A 22,890-nucleotide genomic window follows, 5' to 3' on the forward strand; every position below is an offset into this window, starting at 1 on the left:
AGGCTTGCGGACCCCAGAGCGTGAGTTTAATTGCAGCTGGAGTTTAACCAGCTAAAACCACCTAGCTTGCCATTGAAGGCACTGTCTGGCAAGTTTTCCTGCTGCTTGTTCATCTGGGACAACCCTGCATCTTCGGGTTTTGGCTTGCGGAGTTAACAGGAGCGCAGTGGGAAGAATCCCTGATCCCAGTGACTGGTCTGCTAATGAACCAAGCTGGCTGGTCTGTCATCAGAAGTGCCCTGGAGTACTGTGGATCTGTCTGGCTCAGGAACTGGACGATCAAGATTGCTACAGAGGGTTGATTCGATTATGACATTCCAATGCCAACAGGAGCCAACTCAGTTCCAAGGAGACTCTGCTGACCCCTAATAGGATAGTCATTGTCTGCTCGAGTGATGATCTGGGCTATCAGGGCATTTACTGCATAGCTGTTGTTTGTTTCTTTCTTTCTTTCTTTCTTTGAGTCATTTCAGCTCCCAGATTTTCTCTCCAAGATGGATTAGTTCAGGTTTGCAGTAAATATCATTAAGAAGCAGGTCATTAAACATTGCGTTATGTCATTGGCTACACATACAGTAGTTTATTAAGTTTTAACAATTCTATAATCCAGTAACCACTCAAATTTTGTCTTCAACAATCTCCGTTACATAAATAACTTCTGTTTGTGAAGGTGCTTTCTCACATTATTGGAACATTGAATGCTTTGCCACAAATTATTATAATTATAGGAATCCTTGTATTTGGTGTAACATCTGTAACACTGAGAACACCTCAACATATTTCACAAAGTTTCTGTAAACTATAGTGACTTTGTATCTGCAAGGGAAAATGGCAGCCCCTGTCCCACAAACAGCCATGGGGTAAATGACCAATTTTCTCTGGAGGCTTGTTGGCCAGGACTTGAGGAGAAACTATTCTCTTTGTGAATGGGATCCACCTGAATAGGCAGGCAGACAAGACCTCAGTTTAATGTTTAATCTGCAGGACAGCACCTTCAACAACAATGTAGCACACTCAAGCACTATATTGAGTGTCAGCTGGACTATGCAAGTCCAAAGTCCCAACATGAGGCTTCAACATCTGTCTTCTGACTCAAGAGTCCAGAATGCTACTAACTGAGCCAGACTGACACCTCTATGGACCTAAATATACTCCTGTACAGTAATTTAATTGATCCACATCCATGCAAGTACAAAGAAAGCCAACCCCCAGTTTTATAGAATATAACACTAAGGCTGTCTTGCATTTTTCTGTTTTGTCATGACCTATTGTTCAGAACTGAATTCCTTTGTACATGAATCTTTGCAGTGCTCAATACCACCACATCCAATGCAACCTTTAACATTATTACACCTTCAAATTGTCTATCAACCCTTAAATATGTACAGGAGACAATAGACCCTCCCTAACAAGAATACTGACTTGATCTAAGAATTTCTGGCTGTCAGTTCTCTTGGTCAGGTTAGATGGTGTTGTAGTTTCAAAGTTTTTAAGGAAATAGGGAGCAGAAGGCTGTAAACTGGAACGTTGGATCATATCGAGAAAAGGTCAACATACAGGGCAGGCAGTTTCAGAGCAGTCGAAGGAAGATGTTGGAATAATAGAGCCCAAGTTTGGGCAGTTAATGGGATTCTGCTGCTCAGTTGTTCAGTTTTGTGATACAACTGATACAATGTCCAGGAAACCTAAAGAAACATAAATGGTATCTGTCTCAGAATGTGCCAGCCTGTGTTGTGCTATTTAGTGAAGCCATAGTGGATGTGTGGTATTCTAAATGTTGGCTTTCATGATGTGTACTGGAAGTAACAGTTCCAGTTCCTTGTACAATCTATAACCATTGAACCCTCATCAAAATCCTTGCACCTTATCACATGAATCGAGACATCTCAAAGCGCTTCATAGGACTTTCTGTGAAGTGCAGTGACTGTGTAACTGTAGGCGAACATGGTGCACAGTAATGTCCCACAAGGAACCCAGCATTCCCTAACCACTCAAAACATTGCACAGCAACAACTTGTACTTGTGTCACATTTTTCACATAAGAAACCATCTCAAAGCACTTTCCAGAGATGGGGAGGAAACAAAAGTAAAGTGTGTGTGTGGGGGGGTGGGGAGGGGGTGGTGGTGGTAGGAGGTTGTAGGAGGAAGCACGGTCAAAGAGGTAGGTTTCTAGAATGGTTTTGAAGGTAGAGAGGGAGGGTGCAAGCAGGAGGGATTTTAGTAGAGTTCCAGAAAGAAGGTTTGTGGTGCAACATTTCGTTTTAATTAATTTTCTTTTATTTTGATGTACAATAACTTTTATTAATACCTAAGCTTTTTGGCCATCCTCCCTGTTTTGCACTTGAGGAATTTAATGCTCTGGCCGTTTTTGGATTAGAATTCGATTCCTTAACAATGCAAACTGATGTCAGTGCTTAGCTCACAGTCCATTTCAATGCTTGGAGAGCATTCTGTTGTCAGACATACTGTTCTTCGGTTGACACATTAAACTAAGCTGTCTTAAGCTGAGGTTCAGGTGGTTGTTAAATATCCCATTACACTATTTGAAGAGGGAAGAGAATTTCTCCCAATATCCTGACCAACAATTGTCGTATAAAATTGGTCATTCACTTCATGGCTGTTTGTGGGACATTGCTGTGACAATTGCTTACACAGTCACTACACTTTACAGAAACTTGTGAAGTGCTTTCAGATGTTTGACATTATAAGTCCTGTCTCAAATGCAAAGATTATTGTTAATTATCATTTAACCTCAAAGCTCAGCTATGACATTTATACAACCTATTTTCAGTGTATAAATTCCTGGCCGTTTTGCTTTGTAATATAATCTTAAACTACTTTGTATATGAAATAAAAATATTAAAAGTTACAAACTAAAGACCCTGTAGCCCCTTTTCCTGGCCAGATGCTATTGTTGTATGACAGAAAATGTCACTCTTCTGTTGTTTAGAGCATGTATTGCCAATTGTTCCTTTTGTTTTGGCTGACGTTATTTGTCCTTGAGAATTTTTTTTATTACATTTTCAGTCAAAATGTTTTGGCCATTTTATTGAAGCAATATAGAAGTTAATGTACTGTCCTCCTTTAAGGATCCGAGTGGCCTGAATTAATCAAATGAGAAATGTCAGATTAGCCAGCTGTAATCATAGCAATGGAATTATTTAGTATCAGTCGAGCAGAAAGTTATTTTTCATTTCTCAAGTGTAATATTCCTTGCATTTGATACATTGTGATGTCGCAAATCACAGGTAAATGATGTAAAGTGTATTTACTGTGTATTTTGTTGACAAATGCGGCAGTCAGTTGGCACACAGCAATGTTCCATAAACAGCCATGAAGTGAATGACCAATTTATCCGGAGAAATTGTTTGGAAGGACACCGGCAGAAACTCCTTTCTCTTTTTAAATAATAATAATAATAATAATAATCCTTGCATTTGATATAGCGCTTTTCACGTCAGGAAGACGTCCCAAAGCGCTTCACAGAACACACTGTAAAATGAATTGACTGTATATTTGTGGGCGAACGCGGCAGCCAATTGCGCACAGCAATGTCCCACAAACAGTCGTAGATTGAAAATGACCAATTTAATTATTGTTTTTGTTTTTTGGAGGGATTATTATTAGGCGTGTGGAGTAAGGAAACTTGCCCAAGGTTTCGCCCTGCCTGGAATTGAACTCAGGTCTCTCACATGCAAAGCGAGTGCTCTAACCACTGAGCTACAGGACTCCACTAATGCCAAGGGATCTTTAACTTTCACTTGAACAGGCAGACGTGACCTCGATTTAATGTCTCATCCGAAGGACAGTGCCTCCTCTTCATCCTCTCAATGCAGATGTAAATTGACTATACCCTCACATATTTATAAGAGGAAGGGAATTGGTGTTTGAGTGGGAGATTTTGAATCAGATCAGCTGAATGGAGAATTGTAGACCTTGGCTTGGATCTGAAATCTGATCGGATCTCTGAATCTCAAGATGGCATGCTTGGAGCACAATCTATCGAGAAAAAGCTTTTCATATCATGGGAACCAGTGGCTACACATTGGATATTGCACTAGAGTAACTTTTAGAGGTGCCCAGGTCTCTTACAGCTATACTTGAGCTACAAAAAAAATTATCTCGATAAAACAGCTGATTTGGCCTTCCTGGGTAAAGTACTCCATAGTCTTGACAATCATTTGCTTGGAGAAATGTCTACTGGATTCGCTTTTAATCGGTTTAGCTCCAGCTGTAATATTATGTGGTATAAGAGAAATGACCTGTAACTCATGATCCCAATGATTTAAAAAAAGTGGAATTTGCCCTGCTTCCTTTACAGGGTAAATTCCACAACAACAGCCACAACAAAGAAACACGAACACTTGTTGTGAAGACCCAGGTAGACAGGCAGCTGTTTGTAAGTTGGGATAAGTTTCTCTCAGTTTCCATTTCCAAAATAAGGAAGGAACAACTTACTTGTTCAACAGTAGGAAGTACACTCAAATAATATTGTAAGCACCTCTGGCACTCAATGCTCCCAACATCCCTAAAGGAATTAACAAGTTAACAAACTGTTCATAGCCTGCCAATGCTCACTGTCTAGGTTCATGGTTGAATAAAGGACAGTTAGGCACGGGTGCTTAGTGCTTAATAGAGAAAAATGTAGTCAAATGTCTTCAGGAGAAGATTTGTCTTGGACAGGGGAAGAGAAAGAGAAATGCTGCAGTAAAGACTGGAGATTTTCTGTTAATAGATGGCCATTAGTACTGAATGAGGATTGGCAAGATCCTCGGTACAGTGCAGGCATAAATCATTGTTACTGTTCACTTCAGTTCCTGATAATTTGCTGCCTTGCTGGACAGAGGTGCAGAATTCCCCTGCTGGCCCCATTGTACTGAAAGACTGTTTGATAAAGGTTTCATACCCAGTTCTGTATCTGAACTCTTCAAATGTGTGTGCGCTCAGTCTGCCCGGATTCAATTAGTCAAACTCTTTACGGTTAAGCTACTTTGAACCCCTGTGGCTAAACATGATTTAGTAAGAGCCCTATGTGCTGAACTGGGAAAGGGGAAGAATAAGCCCCACTCCCCCTCCTGACCGCCATCCACTGATACTTGTTCACGTGTGGGTGTTTACTACAGGCAGGATCGGGCTTGTCTGTAATGAGTAATGCATTTATGTAGTCTGCACTTAACACATGAGGAATGACCACCTAAACGAGATGTGTGGACTTGGATTTGTGCCTGTCAATCTGTACTCCAGCTTGAATCAGTGTCCCGAAGAGAGTTGGGAAGAAAATTAGAGATTAAAATAAATGCAGATGCTTCACTTCTGCTGAAAGAGATTGCAAACTGATGCTTTGAAAATGAGATGCATATTATGCACAATTGCTCCATTCGGATAATACTCAAAATAGTTTCTACACATCAGCCGGTAAAACAGATTCAATATAATATCATCATCTTCTCCCACTGCTTTTCTGCCCTCTCAACTTCACTGCTTAATAATGGTTTATCTACACACTCAAGTCTGAGCAATGATATCAACCAGACTGAGATAAGGAGGCATTGGGCGGAATTAGAAACTATGTCCAATCTTGGCTGATACAATTAAGACACAGGGTCAAATAATCTCCCAGACCATGATCAGAGTTTGAATAATTGCCCCACGGATAAATAATTTATCTTGCATTCACTTCTGTGTTAAAGCTGGATTGCCTACTCCAGTATGGAGCTTAGCCCTTCATCTGCATTTTTCAAACAATATAGCTTAAGCATTGGCTGATCTGATTCAAATCCATGTTGGAACAACTTAACAAATAGATAATTATTTGGGGAGAGAGTGGGAGAATGGGATTTATTTGGATAGTTCTTTTCAAAGAGCCGACACAGACACAATGGGCTGAATGGCCTCTTTCTGTGCTGTATGATTCTATGAACATGCAGTGAAGTTTGCCTTCAAGTATTGATGACCATCAGCAACTGGCTCTGTAGCTTCAATCACTGGATCGCAGTTGATGGAGGTTTTGGGCGCCATTCATGGGGAAATTGTTTAAAGATCTATAAGGAGCTTCTAGGGCCCCAGGTCATCATGTTGTCTGTGTGAGGGGAGGAAAGAAGCAAAGACCTGCATTGAATTGAGTCTAAGGGAGGTGAATACAATACAATTTACCCTTATTTAGCACCTTTCACATCAAGAGGACATCAATGTGTTTGACAATTGCAGCTGGGCACCAGAGTAGGGGTGGGAGCTGGGGGGGGAAGAGGAGAAAGATAGCCAAAAGTGCTGTCAAAGAGCGAGAATATGAAGCGCACCTTGAAAGAGAGGAGCGATGGAGCGATTCGGTGGGACCTGGGGATGTGACTGGGGAAGATGTGAGATGCCACAGTATTCTAAGGATACATTGTTGATGACAATGTGACCAGTTTCCCTGATTCATCCATTGAGAATTTAAGGTTTAGACATGATCTCACCTTGTGAGCCAATATCAGATGGAATAGGATAAACCCTACTGTACAGTCACTGAAAAATGTACATGAGCTTATTACTGATATGTTGTATGGTCACTGTTACACTTACCATCCTATGCACCCAAGGAATCTATCCCATTGTGTTTTATGTGCTCTGGAGAATGTAAATAATACCCAAGTTGCTAAATCTATTCTGCAGTTAATGATGGATCAAGCTTTAAATGGATTTAATATTCAGCCAGATGCCTGGACAAATGGGCTGCTTATGCCATTTTTCACTACTTCTGGCATCTGTGTAGGACCCCAGCCAGCAATATGGCTGATACCTTGATGCTCTGCATTAATTCAGTGCCAATTTCATGTTTCATTTCCTTATTAGGATGCCTTTGTTTTGGATGTTATTTTGTACAGGGATTTGCCTGGCTTGTCATCCATGTTCTGTGCCCTGCTGGTGGGTTGTAGGCTAATTACTGTACAGTTTTGTTCTTAGTACTGTAGCGGGTAATTTGGCTATGTTTTCATTGGTTATTGATGTCTCCGGAAAGCATTTGTTACCAAGCCATTTGTAGTTCATCTAATCTGTATTGAGTCCGGTTGTTACTGAGGAGAGTTGGCTACTGAAATACCTCCCCTCCAATAAAAGTCAGGATAAGTGCCTGTGTGACACTTGTAGATGATTGGGTGGACGTCAACTACAGTATCTGTGAACTTGGTTGCAGAGAGTTCACGGATTGTTGTGTATTTGGCTGTGCTTCTGTGTGTGCGTGTGTTTGGTTGTGTGTGTGTGTGTAATAATAATAATAATCCTTGCATTTGATATAGCGCTTTTCACGTCGGGAGGACGTCCCAAAGCGCTTCACAGAACACACTGTAAAGTGAATTGACTGTATATTTGTAGGCGAACGGGGCAGCCAATTGCGCACAGCAATGTCCCACAAACAGTCGTAGATTGAAAATGACCAATTTATTATTGTTTTTGGTTTTGGAGGGATTATTATTAGGCTCTGTGTGGAGTAAGGAAACTTGCCCAAGGTTTGGCCCTCTGCCTGGAATTGAACTCAGGTCTCTCACTTGCAAAGCGAGTGCTCTAACCAGTGAGCTACAGGACTCCACATATATGAAGGTAGGGGAGGGATAGATCTTGCTTGGGTCGGCTACTTAATATAATAATAATCCTTGCATTTGGTAAAGTGGCTTTCACATCAAGACCAACTCCCAAAGCGCTTTACAGGATATACTGCAATGTTGAACTATTTGCATTCAGATTATTGAGTGAATGTAATTGCCACTCCCGTACTTTTAAAGCCCGAGGCTTGGGGTGTTTTGTATACTAATAGGGTCGCTGTGGTGATGAAAAATATTTTGGCATAAGTCAGGTTCTACAGGTTTTATTCGCTTTTCATTGAGGAGTTGGCTTGTCTACGGGAGAAGGGAGAGACTGACTGGTGAATTCTATTATAAATGGATTCACACATGCCTGTGAAAATGCCAATCATCACATTGCTGTTTATACAACAAGAAGATTACATTTGTATAGCACCTTTCACGTTGGGAGGATGTCCCAAGGCTCTGATTTTACAGGGTGGGGACTGGGTGAATAAGGGGTAAATATTGTGTACAGTATGGATGTAGCTGTATCATAGACTACTGTAAGCCACATTATCTTTCTATTTGCTGGTGTGATTACATAGAATTAATAGAAACTGGAGCACCTGGACAAGCTATTTGACCCAGCAAGTCCATGTTGGTGTTTAAATTCCTCCCATCCTAATCTCCCCACGTCCCCATATTCCTCTATTTTCTTTGCCCTCATGAATGTAATGATGATGACATCCTTTTTGTTTTTACAGCTAGTTTTCACCATTACTTCCCCTTCTTGTTCTCTTAAAGGTAATGATTTGTGCTAGGCATTATTCCTCAGGTACCTCTTTCCCTCCTGGTATCTTGGCCGTACCTTATTGTGAGTGTCAGCTGTGGATATTGGCTGAAAGATTACAGGTGTATCTCAACAGAGCCCAATCCTGCCTTTATACAACAGGGACTGGAACCCTGCCTAATTCTCCTTGCCACTCCCTCTCCCTGCCAGTGCCAATTGTTGTGTCCCAATTGCAACCTTTTATGGCGATTGAACGGGTTGTTACCGATGATTAATGCTTTGCTGCTAAATAACCTCAGCATATTGCAGGTGTAACACCAATTTTTACTGAGGCTTTTAAGTTTCATTTGATTCATACATATAGTTGAGAGCTGCTGTGGAGAAAACGTAAAGGCTGAAATTTAATCTGTGTCAGCTCTGCTGATCTTAAACCACGCGATGGGAGTAATCAGAAACCCAAGATTGAGTTATAGCTAAGCATTTCCTCAGTAGCAACCCACGTGTGCCGGAAAATGGTATGAAATCATTATGAAGGTATACAACTGTGGCTTGATTTTAAAGGGGCCACTGCCACTGTCAGAATGATATTAGCGCAGGATTCCAGCAGCGCCTGGAAATGCAAAAGGCAGCAATGCTTGCAACAAACAAAATGGCTGCTCGGATGCAAGGTTTGCTTGATGCAATATTCTCCAATGATTGATATTCTCCTTCAGTTCACTTCTCACTGTAGAATGACCACAGAGAACCACCTGACCAATCTCCTAGAAATGTTGGTAACCCAATAAACCAGTTCATTAGTTACAGTAAAATAGCTCAGGAAAATTCAGCCCACAGTTGATATAGGAAAAAAAACTTAATTTACAATGGGTTACTTAGGAAAGAGGCCAGCTTCCTCCTCCTCTTCAAGCTGTGCTTTATAAGCTAGTTTACTAATCTTGCACCCTTGGCATTTTGAAGGTTAAAGGATACTTTCATCAGCAAAAGAAACACTTAACTGGACTGAAAATGGGCAATTGCTTGGCTTAGACTGTCCAGACATTTTTTGGCTTGCAGACCAGAAATTTCTGCTCACCAGTTTTGAGAGTTGAAAGGGGTTTCGTTTTCAAAACATCAATTGCTCATATGACCTCACAATATAAGGCTTATAAATTGAGATGAAAGTACGCAGCCATTACAATGCATTCTTTTTCACATGCTCCAAAAATTTACAAAGAACCTAAAACTGGAGTGTTCGGATTTTGGCCTGAATTCCAGAGTTGCTATTCTTGAGAATGACCTTTGACTCTTCCCGTCATGCCAGCTCACAGTCTGGCCTGCCTGCCTGTGCCTTTCAAGTCAAAATTTTCAAGCAAAGTGAAAATTGCAGAGTAAGCAATGGGCAAATCTTGGAATCCCCTTTATCTCATAGGAACAGGAGAAGGCCATTCAGCCCTTTGAGTCTGCTCCACCATTCTATAGAATCATGATGATCTGCACCTCAATTCCAATTACCTGCCGTTGTCTCATATCCCTTGATATTCTTACCTAACAGAAATCCATTCACCTCAATCTTGAAAATTTGAATGGTTCCAGCCATCCACAGCCTTTTTTGGGAGAGAGTTCCAGATTTCCATGACCCTTTGTGTGAAAAAATGCCTCCTGATTTCACTCCTAAATGGCCTAGCTCTAATTTTAACATGATGTCCCTTGTTCTGGATTCCCCCACCAGAGGAAATAGTTTCTCTGTAGCTGCCTGTCAAATACAGATCAAGTTTATGCAACCTGTCCAGCTTCAAAACCTACCTAAAAGTGCCTATGGGCATCCTCCCCTCCCCCTGGGCTGATCTATGACCTGGCCACACTTCCAAACTACTGTATCACTATGTTTATTCCTTTTACATTGATGGTTTAGGATCGCTACCCATCAACCATTAAATACAACCATGCTTAGAATCATAGAAAGTTACAGCGCAGAAGGAGGCCGTTTAGTCTATCGAGTCTGCACCATCTGTGAGAAGTTGTTAATTTAATCCCATTGCTCCGCCCTATCCCCATATCCCTTCAAGCCTTTATCTTTCATGAACAGACAGAGAGAACCCTGGTCACAAATCAACAGAATGTCATTTGTAACTTTGACCAAGGCTGTCTCTGTGCTATGGACAGGACGGAAACCAGATTGGAGAAGTTTGTACAGGGAGTAGCGGGAGAGGAAAGAGTGAAACTGGGAAGCAACAACTCATTCCAGGACCTTGGAAAGAAAGGGAATGTTGGAGATGGGGCGGTAACTTGAGAAGAGAGATGGGTCAAAGGGTTGTTTTTTGGGGGTGTGGGTGTTTAAGAGGGTGGGAATGGTGCCAATAGACAAGAGAGAGGTTCACAATGTCTGATAGTATGTGGGCAAGAGGATAGAGCCGGGAGGTAAGTAGAGGGATAGAGATGGAGATAAGGGAGCAGGTGGCGAGCTTCATTTGGGAAATGATGGAGGTGAGAGAAGAGAGGGAGATGAGTTCAAAAGTGTGGAGGCCAAATACCTAAACTAGGTCACGTTTCTACAGCTATTATGCTAAAGCATCATAGATACCTGTCCTGGCCAACAATCCAACTTCCAACAACCTGGCCTGGCCAACAATTCGCCAAATAAAACTGGTCATTCACTTCATGTTTGTGGAGCATTTCTGTGCCCAATTTGACTGTCGCATTCACCTACAAAATACAGTCGGTGCAATCTGCAGCATTTCCTGTGAAGGACTTTGAGATGTCCTTCTGCTCTTGAAGGGCGCTAAATCAAATGCAAAGATTATTATTTTTATCCAATTTACCTTTATTCTTTCAAGCACAACACTGTTGCTAAAGATTTTACAATGTATCCTATTGAATTTACTCTAAAAGAAATAGATATGTATTTACCTGCTTAAATATGCTTTAGCTAAGACTTTTGTTAACTCAAGGAATCGCTGGAACGCTTTCCTTAATATTTCCCAACAGCTGGACGCATCCTTTCAGCTACTTTTGGAGTATATTTTTTGAGGAGAAAAAGTTACTATTAATGAAAAACTAAAGTGCAAACATTTGACTGCAAACACTATTTTTAAAATGGCTGCCCTGGCAATGGGTGAGCAAGGGAGAGATAAATTAATCATAATTTATGACATAAATGCATAAACACACATATTTATTTTATGAACTTTTTTAAAAACGGTTCGAGCAGTGCCCAAATAGCTGAAGCAGCCCTTGGGAGGTGGTGAATCTAAGTTCTGGTGGAAAGATTATGAGTTCTGAGATTGCTTTGTTTAACCCTTCAGGCATCAGTCACAGTAGTACAGTTGTTCTGCTTGTAATGGGTTTCTGATTTATTCCATGTGGCGTCAGATCAATGCAGGCGATTCTCTATACATCCTCTGGTGAGGCTGATTTAAACATAGCGGAGTGATGAATGCATTTTTGTGTGCAAACCCATTTCCTCTACTTCGGGGACCCGATTCGCTCAGGTGCAGTTACTGTGCCTGTTAGGCTGCCTGTGGACTTTTATAAAAGCAGTCTGCGTTTTTGTACGCATATTCAAACATGCATTTCGGAAGTGCAGAGGATTGAATCCCTAAACACTGACAGATTTCTTCTGGAGTCAGCTTTTAATGAGGCTGGTTTCGAAATATAAATTGGAGACATCTTGGATTGAGGACTGGCGAGCTGGCCACATAGTTTTACTCTGCAGTACAGATGATGCATGGGATTCTCACAGGCCTCTTGCTTGTTTTTTGCACCTGGGACATGTTTCAAACGTGTGATTTGGTGTGAAGAGCAACTACTAAATAGCAAGCTGCAAAGGAGAGAGGGAGGTAATCTCTTCAGATCTTGGGAATACTCTTGGCTTGTCAATGAAATTTATAATGTAAGTTCACACCGGTAGAGTGTTGATCATCCGAGAATAAGCCCCCTCAAGCTTTTGCTAATTTGATTTGGCTCGGTCGGTATTCCTGTTTTTGGGGTCAGAACGTTGTTGGTTTAAGTCCAAAGTCTGGACTTATAGTCCAGGCTGACACTAAAGAACAGTACTGAGGGAGTGCCGACAACTGTCAGACATGACGTCCTTCAGATGAGGCATAAAAATACATGTCCCGGCTCCCTTTTCAGTTAGAAATGAAAGATCCTATGACGCTATTCTAAAAGACAAGGGAGTGTCCTGGGCAATAAACCTCACAATTAATTTGTCATTCGCTTCATTGCTGTTTGCAGGACATTACCGTGAGCAAATGGCTGCCTCCTTTGCCAATGAAAACAGACACTTCACAGTCATTACCTGTGAAGCACTTTGGAAAAAGTTTTGATGTGATAAGATGCTACAGAAATTCAAGTTCTTTCCTTGCGGACACAATCTTGACAGGGCTATGGTGGTGCAATGACCGTACTGTAATTACTGTGAATCAATATTGAAAATATTTCCTCTGGTGGGGGAATCCAGAACATGGGGGCATAATCGTAAAATTAGAGCTAGGCCATTTAGGAGTGAAGTCAGGAAGCCTTTTTTTTACCCAAAGGGTAGTAGAATTCTGAAACTCTCTCCCCCAAAAGGCTGGATCCAATCACGTTTTTACGACTGAGGTGGATAGATTTCTGTTAGGTCAGGGTATCAAGGGATATGGAGCAAAAGTAGGTAATTGGAGTTGCTGCACAGATCAGCCATGATCAAATTGAATGGCGGAACAGGCCAGAGGGACTGAATGGCCTACTCCTGTTCCTATGAAAGGAAATAATTGTTGTTCTTTCTTCCGTTCTCCTGCAGGTCTAAGCTCTGGTCGTATAGTGAAAGTGCCGTCAGGCCCTCTGTACCGTGTGCTAGGCAGCTCTGTCGACATCCCGTGCAGTGTCAGTGAGTACCAGGGCCCGGCTGAACAGAATTTTGATTGGACGGTGCTCCGCGGGGACCGGTCTGTTAAGATTGACAGCACGTGGGAACCGAATTTCTTCGACCCCGAATATAAAGAGAAAGTGACGAGAAGAGAGATCACAGTGCAGAGGCTCAGCAACAACTCCACCCAGCTTCATTTCACCAGTGTTACATTTCAAGATGAAGGACAATACACTTGTGAGACACCCAGTACTGATGAGAATAGTGCCGGGAACTACGACGCTCAGGTATATCTGAAAGGTAAGTTTAGGGGAAGTTGTATTCATTCTTACAGTATAATGCAATTTATGTTTATATACTGTTATACCGCCTTTCGTATCGGGAGAGCATCTCAAAAAGCATTTTACCCTGCTGGCTGGGCACCTGAGCTGGGGGTGGGGGTGAGTGGGAGCTGAAGAGGGTGAGTAGCCGGAAAGGTGACTAAAAACAGTCAAAAGGGTAAGCCTTGAGGCAGGAAAGGAAAGGGGAAGAGTCAAAGGGACTCCAGGGAACATGAACAGAGTGGCTGAGAGCTCGCCTGCTGATAGTGGGGAGGATAAGTCCTGTAGCTCAGTGGTTAGAGCACTCGCTTTGCAAGTGAGAGACCCGAGTTCAATTCCAGGCAGAGGGCGAAACCTTGGGCAAGTTTCCTTACTCCACACAGAGCCTAATAATAATCCCTCCAAAACCAAAAACAATAATAAATTGGTCATTTTCAATCTACGACTGTTTGTGGGACATTGCTGTGCGCAATTGGCTGCCGCGTTCGCCCACAAATATACAGTCAATTCACTTTACAGTGTGTTCTGTGAAGCGCTTTGGGACGTCCTCCCGACGTGAAAAGCGCTATATCAAATGCAAGGATTATTATTATTATTATAAGGCAGGCGACATGAAACGTGGGTAGGTAGTATATTTAACTGGTCTTTTCTATTGAAAGACTAGGCATGAAGATCCCCAGCTAGATTATATACACTTTCATTACATTTCCCACTGTTAACAGTACAGTGGAACATTGATGATCTCCGAGGAGACAATCCTGGTAGATAATTGAAATCAGTAGATATTTCAGATTTGCTTCAAAATCATGAGTTTCACCTTTTTATTGTATAATTTTTATGTTGGGATGTTTGGGATGTCCTCGCAACATGAAAGATGCTACATAAACGAAATGTGTTATTTGTTGCTGTTGATGTTACAGTACATCAAGGTAAGTAAAACATGGGATTGTTTCATAACTGTTATACGAAAGCTGGGGGGAGAAGGGAAGTGGGAGGGGTAGAGAGATTGCCACACTCTCAGCAATCCCATCTCCCCAGCCAATGGCACGATGGATGGGCTTGAAGATTTCAGTGCTGGCTCTGGAACTCTTATCCCCCAGTGCCTTCGCCGCTTCCTCCCTCTCCTCCTTCAAGGCCGGTCTCAAAACCTTTCTCTTTGACCGAGCCTTCAGCTCCCCTCTCGACTCTCTTCCCCCTTCTCGCTCCCTCCCTTCCCTCCCCTCACCCTGACCATTCCCCCTCCTTGCTCCCTCCCTTCCCTCCCCTCACCCTGACCATTTCCCCCCTGCTCGGGTCATGACCCAACTGTGCAGTGCCTTGGGACGTCCTCCTGACGTGAAAGGCGCTTTATAAATGGAATCTTGTTGTTGTTGTTGTTGTTGTCATTGCTGTTTGCAGTCATGGAGAGCAATGTTATAATAAATAATAGTTAATCCTTGCATTTGTTATGGCGCTTTTCACATTTTCTAGAAGTCTCAAAGCGCTTAGTGCTTGTGGTGCACTTGCACACTGAGCACTTTATTTAACCAACTGATGCAACAGGAAGCCCAGACTCAATGAAATGAGAAGTTTCCTTTACTTTACAGATAATTAACAGGTGCTAGAGAGAGTTTGTTTTAATGTCTGTGACCTCCGCTCCTCAGACTTCAGTCTGTGTCTCATTCTTCATTCCCTCTGCCCCACCATTGGTAGCGAGCCTTGAGCCCCCGTGCCCCTCTTGTCTGAAACTCTCTCTCAAAGTGCTTCTCTCCTCACCCTGGAAACTCTCTTAGAATGAATCTTTAGAATGAATCTTTTTGAGCATGCCTTTAGCCAATCTCCTTAAATTCCCCCTTCTTTCCTTTCTGCCTAGGTATCCCTATTACCTTGGGAAGCCCTTCAGTGTATTATAGCTTAATGGTTAGTACACTCGCTTCGCAGGAAAGGGGACCTGAGTTTGATTCCCAGCAGGGCGAAACGCTGGGCATGTTTCCTTACTCCACACGCCGCCTTTGTTTACCTAGCAGTAAACAAGAACCCGGTTGTTAGTCTTTTAGCGGAACGTTTTTCTGGGGGTATTAATCCCTCCCAAAAATAATAAAAATATATAATAATAATTTGGTCACTCAATCCACGACTGTTTGTGGGACACTGCTGTATACAATTGGCTGCCGAGTTTCACCCACATAATGTACAGTCAATTCACTTTTGCAATATATTCGTATATTCTGTGAAGCGCTTTGAGATGTCTCAAAGACGTGATAAGGCCCAATATCAGGTGCAAGGATTATTGTTATTATTCTTGTTCATCCGATGTGCAAGGCCCTTTATAGGTGTGAGTTGTAATTCTGCTGTTTTCATACCAGAATGGATTATCACATTTTTCTGTCTTTAATACTTGCTCTGTTGATCCAGTTACTGAACCAGAAAGCTTGTGACAGTCAAAGAGGCTTTACTGTGTAGAATAGATCCCAAGTTAATGTTGTCATTCCTTAATGTGGGAATGTTCAAGTCTCACTGGGGTGTGCTTCCAGTAGCATTCTTGGTCCTGGCCATCTGCCACTATTATTACTGTACTGCGTGAAGCAGTGTAAGCTGTTCCAGAGTGTAAAGCAAGGGTGAGTGAGTGAGTGAGTGAGTAAACTGATTGTCCCTTTATAGTACTTAGTTTTGCAATGAAATTCAATACTGGTTGCTTCCCTTTTAAGCTTCTTGAAATATTTCTGGTTTCAATCAGTCCTGACTTATTTCTCTCATTTGAACAGTGATTCCCGATGGACTAACAGTGACACTCGGAAAATCCCGAAGTATAAAATCTAGGAATTACACGGAAGGGGAGTCACTGGAACTCCAATGTATCGCAACCACAACCTCAACTATTCACACGCATGTGGCCATCACGTGGAGGTTAAAGTCAGAAGAGAGTGGGACCATGATGGATATTCTGTCGCTTACCGCAAAGGGAAAATTAAAGTCCGGTGACCAGTACAAAGACCGGTATGAAAGTGGTGACGTGAGGATGAGCATTGAAGAAAGCGGTGTCTACAAATTGCTTATTGACCGTTTGCGTCCCGAGGATCAGGGCACCTACCTGTGCGTAGCAGAGGAATGGGTTATGGAAGATGTTGCCACCTGGAAAAATATCCTCGAGAAAAACACAGACATTGCATCGATTAAAGTACGATCATTGGGTAGGTCACTTTTGATTTGACATGTAATCGATTCTAGGACTGGTTAAAACTTCATGGAGATGTTACAGAACAACTGGTCCAACGTTAGCCAGGGTCGGGTCCAGTTGGTGATAAATAAGTTGATACTTATTGAGCTTTCACGCACGAAGAATGGTAATTCTGAGCAGAGGTTATTTTTGCTTTCGATTTTTGTTTCTTTTGACAACACCGAAAGGGGAGAAAGTACACCTGGAATTCGGGTCACTATCATTTTCTGAGCATGTCAGAGCATTCAGAGTTTTGGAAATTGTTGAATTGATTCTCGTCTTTTGAGACATTTTTCTGTCCAGTTCTTAAAAGAAGCTGGCTGCAAAATATAAAGATTTGCCTAATTCTCAACCCTCTGAAACTCTACATGACTGGAGTAAATCTTGACCTAGGTGGAATTTCTCCCCCTGAATTCGTGCTGAGCAAACAGCTTGGTACCAATCATGAATTTGTTCATCTTTTGAAAGTTGTTTGCTCAGACATACAGTTTTGAGTTCGGAGTTCGGAGCTCAGACCCACCATTTCGAACTGCCATGGACTGACTCAAATCTCATACACCCTGCCCTGGGATCACTTCTGCTATTTGAACTCCCTGGGCTTTGATGATCTTGTCTGAAATATTACTAAAGAATGTATTTTTTTTTCAGCTGAGGCTCTGGCAGTCTCCACATTCAGTGGCAACCTGACTCTAAACAAAGAAAGTAACCTTAATCTCAGCTGCCTTGTGACAGGAGTTGAGGATCTGGCTGTGGTCGAGGTGGGCTGGTATTTCAGCTCTTCTCTGCCAACCAATGCTCAGAGCCAATCAAGCCTGGTGTACATGGACCGAACGGCAGTAGTGAACAATTCGAATTCCGTCACACTGAGCAAGATTAGCAGCAACGAGTACAGACTGAGAGTGCAGCAGGTTGACGAAACGGACAGTGGCTACTACTACTGCACAGCATCCGTCTGGATCCGGGGGTCGAGCGGAACGTGGAAAAAAGCAGCAGAAAAGACATCTAATTCTGTCCCTGTCAGAGTTAGTTTCTTAGGTAATTTATTACTTACAGCATTTTATTATAATAATAATCTTTGCATTTAATATAATGCCTTTGAGACGTCTCAAAGCGCTTCACAGGATTTACTGTGAAACGTAATGACTGTGTGTTTTGCAGGCGAACTTGGTAGCCAATTTTAAACAGAGCAATGTGTCCCAAACAGAAATCTATATTGAGCCACAAATCGGTGTGTTTTACAACTGTAGACAGGATAATTAATGTACAACATTACCTGTTATGCACATAACCCCATTATGACGATGGATCCATAACACTGGACATGGTGTTACAACAGGTCACGTGGTGGTGGTGGGAGGCGGGGGTGGTGGGGGGGTGCGGCGCGGGGGGAGAACTAGCAATTAGTTGCACTTCCAGGTCATCGGGTCACCACTGACAACCCTGTTCTCCGCTCCTCAAATAATGGTTAAAGAGGCTGAAAATCAGACTGATTTGCTCCTTTGACTCGGCTGTTATTTGGCTAGCGAAGATCCCATGAAAACAACTTTGAAGGGAAATCTACAAGAAGAGGTCAATGCGCTTGCATAGGAGTGGTGTATCCCCAGGGCTAGTCTTTCTGCATCTCCAGCTTTATATTTTGGGAGTCAGATCCACTGTATTTGCTGTCAAGCACTGTGGGATGCTGCCCTGCCTGAGGAGCGCTATATAAATGCAAGTTGTTGCTGTTGTATGCGACTTGGCCCGGGAGATCAGGCTCATAGTCGGGTCTTGCTGGACGTGTTGTTGGGAAAACCAGACATTACGTATCTCAGGTCTCCTCAAGAGATGAAAGTAGTTTACAAACTGAGTAAGTCACACTCTAATATTGGAGGGTGAGAGGGGGTTACTGAGATCCAATTGAGGCAACTTCATTTGCTGTCCCCACTCTGCACAGACCCAGGGACCATCCATTGAATGTCCTTTATAGCAGGATAATCCTTGTATTTCATATCACGCCTTACCATGTCTTTGAGACGTCTCAAAGCTCTTCACAGAATATACTGTAAAATGAATTGACTGTATATTTTGTGGGTGAAAAGATAAGATCTTATAAGTCAGGCTGACTGACCCATATCCAAGGTGCTTTTCTTTGGTTGTCCAGCATGCATTTGAGATGTGAGGTGAACTTTGTTCTGATCGACTTATCATCCTCAGATTCTTCGTATTCTGTGAAAATGAATTTGATAAAGGGAGCTCATTCCTTTGGGGATTCAGCGGTGATGGAATGTCAAGTGGTGGATGTGCAGAACCTAGGGAGCTCGGGGATGGAGAGTCCCAGACTCACCGTGTCCTGGTATTTCAAACCTGAGAAGAATGGCAGTGACTGGGTGAATATACCCTTAGCATCGATGAATGAAGAGCTGATACTAACAGTGGACAATGAGTATAAGGAGCGAGCAGAAAAGGGAGAACTAATTTTCACCAAATCTCAGCTCAATACTTTCAGGTTTCAGATTCAGCAGGCTCTCATCTCTGATAAAGGCGAATATTTTTGCAAAGTCTCTGCCTGGGTTAAGCATCGGGATGACTCGAGGATGAAATCCAAGACAGTCGCTTCAGACCCTGTCATCATGTCCTGGCAAACACAAGGTGAATTAAGTGTTCCTGGCATATTCTAACAAGAACAAAAGATTTATTTATTTAAGACAAGGAAAATCCATTGCTAGCAAACCACTACTGATTGTTTTCAAGCAACATAATGTATCCTTCTCACTTTATCTCTTCCCTCTCCAGAAATGCATCCAAATATTTGCCTCGAGTTGTTTATAATGTTCACTTCAATAATTCCTGTCAATTTATTAAATACAATCTTGCTTTTTATATATCAAAGAGTATTTTTGTATGTAGATTAAATTATTCTCTCCTACTTTCCTAAAAGTGCGTGCATTTAGTTTGATAGATTATAGTATCTCCCTTGTTGAACCATCAATGCCTGGGTTGAAAAATTTCCTGTGTAGGTCTCCCCCACTGCTTTGGAAAAGCAGCTGATTGAGGTTGGAAACTTGATCTACTGAACTTTGAGGATGCTATACCATACCCAACTATTCTAGGAAGTTTGAGATCCAGCATTTTGTGCATTAGACAATCCACAAGATCATGGGATAGGTTTGGATGAAGGACTGTTGGCCCATTTGATCTCATGCCCACCAGAATGCCCACCCTTCTGCCTTCCTGTTATTAGCAACAAGCTGTTTCTTAAACCAATCCATTGCAGCAGCTTCAACAACCCTTCCTTGTAAACCATTCCAGCTGTCCTGGAAGCTCCCCTCTATGTAAAGGAATACTTCCTGTTGTCTGTCTGAAACTTGCCCTTCACATCTCAGAGCTTGCGACGTCTAGTCTGCTATTCTCCCCATATAAGGCTAGCAGGTGGATGATCTGAAGGGATCAGTACGATACCTTTTGATAGCAACAGCTGCCAGTTACAGTTGACCCAGATTTCCTGCATTTCACTGTTTTGTCTTGATGACTTGATAAGGCACTACGTCAAATGCAAGTATTATTATTAATATTATTGTTCTCTATTTCTCAGTTCCAAGCTTGAATATTAAAGCAACAGGGGAGAAGCCAGTGTCTACAAGAGGCAATACGTTTGAGATGACCTGTAGCGTTTCCTCCAAGCACGTGACTGTGTCCCGTTACTCAGTGGTGATCGCAATGAAAGAACCAACCTCTCCCGATGCAAATGACATTAAAACACTAATTTCCTTGAGCCGGGACTCTGTGGTCCAACTGGAGACCTGGGACACCAAGGACCGATCGGAGGATGTCATTCTGGAGAAGGTCAGCGACAACGAATTTCGTTTCCGGCTGTTCAGGACCCAGTTTGCTGACGAAGGAATGTATTATTGCATGGTTCAGGCATGGATACCAGACACGAATGGCGGGTGGCTCAAGTCTGCTGCAAACTCATCAAATACAGTATCTATTGCCTTTAAAACAGCAGGTAGGTGTGCATTTAATCACTCCAGAAAAGTACAGTCCTGCTATTAGCTCAGGCTGCAGTTATGCTGGACATTCATATCTGCTTCTGCAGAAAACTGGTGATCTGAGGGGAGAAATTCCTTCTGGGTCCAGACTTTTTCCCCTTATCATTTTGAAGCGTGGACATTCAAGAGAACTTTCAAATTCTGTCTCAATTTTGAAGCCAGTTTTCCGTAGTCCTAAAAAGAACCTACAGAAAACCCGCTTCTAGATTTAAGATTGAGTTTAAGAATTGACCAAAATTTGCAGTGAAATACTAAGCGAAAAAAATTCTAACTCTGGATCCAGATGGAATTCCTCCAGGGTCATAAAATCCCTTGGTGCGTGGGTGGTCTGGACTTTGGAACAAATGGAAAGTTTGCGACCTTGAATGCGCAATTGAATGGAAGTTCCTAAAACCGACAGAGGAGGGTTACCATTTCGGGTTTTTTCGGAGTGCTGGTTTTCCTCAAAAGTCTCCCAGCTGATCCAGTGAGAAGACTCTTTTCCCCCCTCATACACACATACCACCAACACCAATGATGTGGACAGCTGTTGTGCATCTGTTCTCTGACACTGACTGCACTGCTAAGTTGTGACCCAGGCAAACAATAATCCTATGTTTGGCTGGAAACACACGTAAGCCCTTACATACCACCAAGGCCTTTCTACCTTACATAAAGCAGGCATTTTCAGGACAGACTCACAGATTGTACCAAAATAAATACTCATGTTAGTTACAACCGTTTCCCTGACAGGGCACAACTCATCAATAGTTAAAACACTACGTGGTGTATAGATTAACCCCCAGAGCAATTCTGCAAAAGGTTCTGAGCCTCACGGAGTTTGTTGAAATAAGCGTGTCTCAGTATTTCCATTGCTCTGTGTTCTGTTTCTTTCAAAGACAGAATAGCAACATTTCTTGTGGTGAACTACCAGAGTTTTGTTCAAACTATAAAAGAATATCTACTGAATACAGTATTTCACTCTGCCTGATAAGAGACTGAATTTAAGCATTTTCCATACATTCTGCGTGAACTTAATATCTTAAAGAAATTTACAAAAGACTCAGTGAAATTTCATGGGTGAGACCATTGATGTGCAGCCCAAATTAAAAATGGTTACGAGGCTGCCCTTGGAAGAATATGTTATATAACCTGCAAGCACTTCCATAGTGTTTGGAAGTTATATAACTTATAATACCCGCATTATAAGGCGCTATATTGTAATGTGAGTTTGCTTATAGACCCCAACATTTACTTAGTGAAAAACAAATGCGGCCGAAGGTGATGTTGGCAGCGACTTGATGACAGTCATGTTTTAGTATACATGCAAACAGCAAAGTCGACATTATGAACTGACCAGAAGTGCTGTGAATGTGGAAGTGCCTACCAATGTGATCACGCCCCGCCATAATACTGTTTGGTATTTTATAGAAGCCCACCCCACCCCCACCCAATCTATTCATATAGGAACAGGAGCCCTGCGATAATGGCACTCCACTATATTCCTTTTATTATATGAGTAATATAGAGAATTACTAAATCCTCTATTTGCCTGTTCACATTTGTGACACTGTTTCTAAGAGGATTACAATACAGTGATGGTGCATGGAGCTGCACCAGGGCTGTAGGAAGTAGTGGTGAACAGTCCACATTAATTTTATTCATTACTGAATGCATATAGTTGATTCTACGTCACCTCTGGGACCTTGGATTGAATCCAACCCAAACAGGGAGAATGAAAGCCTCCTGTCTAAAATCATAGAACTCATTTACTGTAGGTTGTTCACCCATCATGTCTGTACTGGTGCTTGCTCCCATACTGGAACTACCTACAGTAAACTCCTGATACCTCGATGCTGGGTTAACTTCTCACTACCGTTTGTGTCATCATGGTGTCAATATCCTGGCTGCATTTATTTATATACTTATCCAATAGCCTAAATCGCGACTCTGGATAACTCGTCACTAAGCCCTTTCTCCTTGGAGTGGCGAGTTATCAGGAGTTTACTGTGTTCTGCTCCCATTCTCCTACTTTTTTCTCTGTTGGAGGCCTGATGTAAGGTTGTATGATAAAGCACTATGACTCCAGTTCTAATGCAGCACAGACGGAGAGAATGAATGTTCCTTTTCTCTTCTGACTGTTAAGCTTCCTAATTTTGGGGTGGGTCAGCCGGGTGTCTGACACATGCGGAAACCCATCACCATGATGAGATT

At 42.2% G+C, this 22,890-nt stretch overlaps 1 protein-coding gene across 2 annotated transcripts in view; it reads left to right on the forward strand.

The window, feature by feature from the left end:
• LOC103180164 (prostaglandin F2 receptor negative regulator) overlaps nucleotides 1-22,890 on the forward strand; it is a 41,309-nt gene that overhangs the window by 9,284 nt on the left and 9,135 nt on the right. For both annotated transcript variants that reach the window (XM_007895854.2, XM_042334146.1), the window contains exons 2-6: nucleotides 13,088-13,453; nucleotides 16,218-16,643; nucleotides 17,318-17,704; nucleotides 18,863-19,297; nucleotides 20,241-20,654. In XM_007895854.2, coding sequence (XP_007894045.2) covers nucleotides 13,088-13,453; nucleotides 16,218-16,643; nucleotides 17,318-17,704; nucleotides 18,863-19,297; nucleotides 20,241-20,654 — 2,028 coding nt within the window. The remainder of the gene's footprint in view (nucleotides 1-13,087; nucleotides 13,454-16,217; nucleotides 16,644-17,317; nucleotides 17,705-18,862; nucleotides 19,298-20,240; nucleotides 20,655-22,890) is intronic.

Source organism: Callorhinchus milii, unplaced genomic scaffold (assembly GCF_018977255.1).
Source record: "Callorhinchus milii isolate IMCB2004 unplaced genomic scaffold, IMCB_Cmil_1.0 Scaffold4, whole genome shotgun sequence".
Taxonomy (NCBI): domain Eukaryota; kingdom Metazoa; phylum Chordata; class Chondrichthyes; order Chimaeriformes; family Callorhinchidae; genus Callorhinchus; species Callorhinchus milii.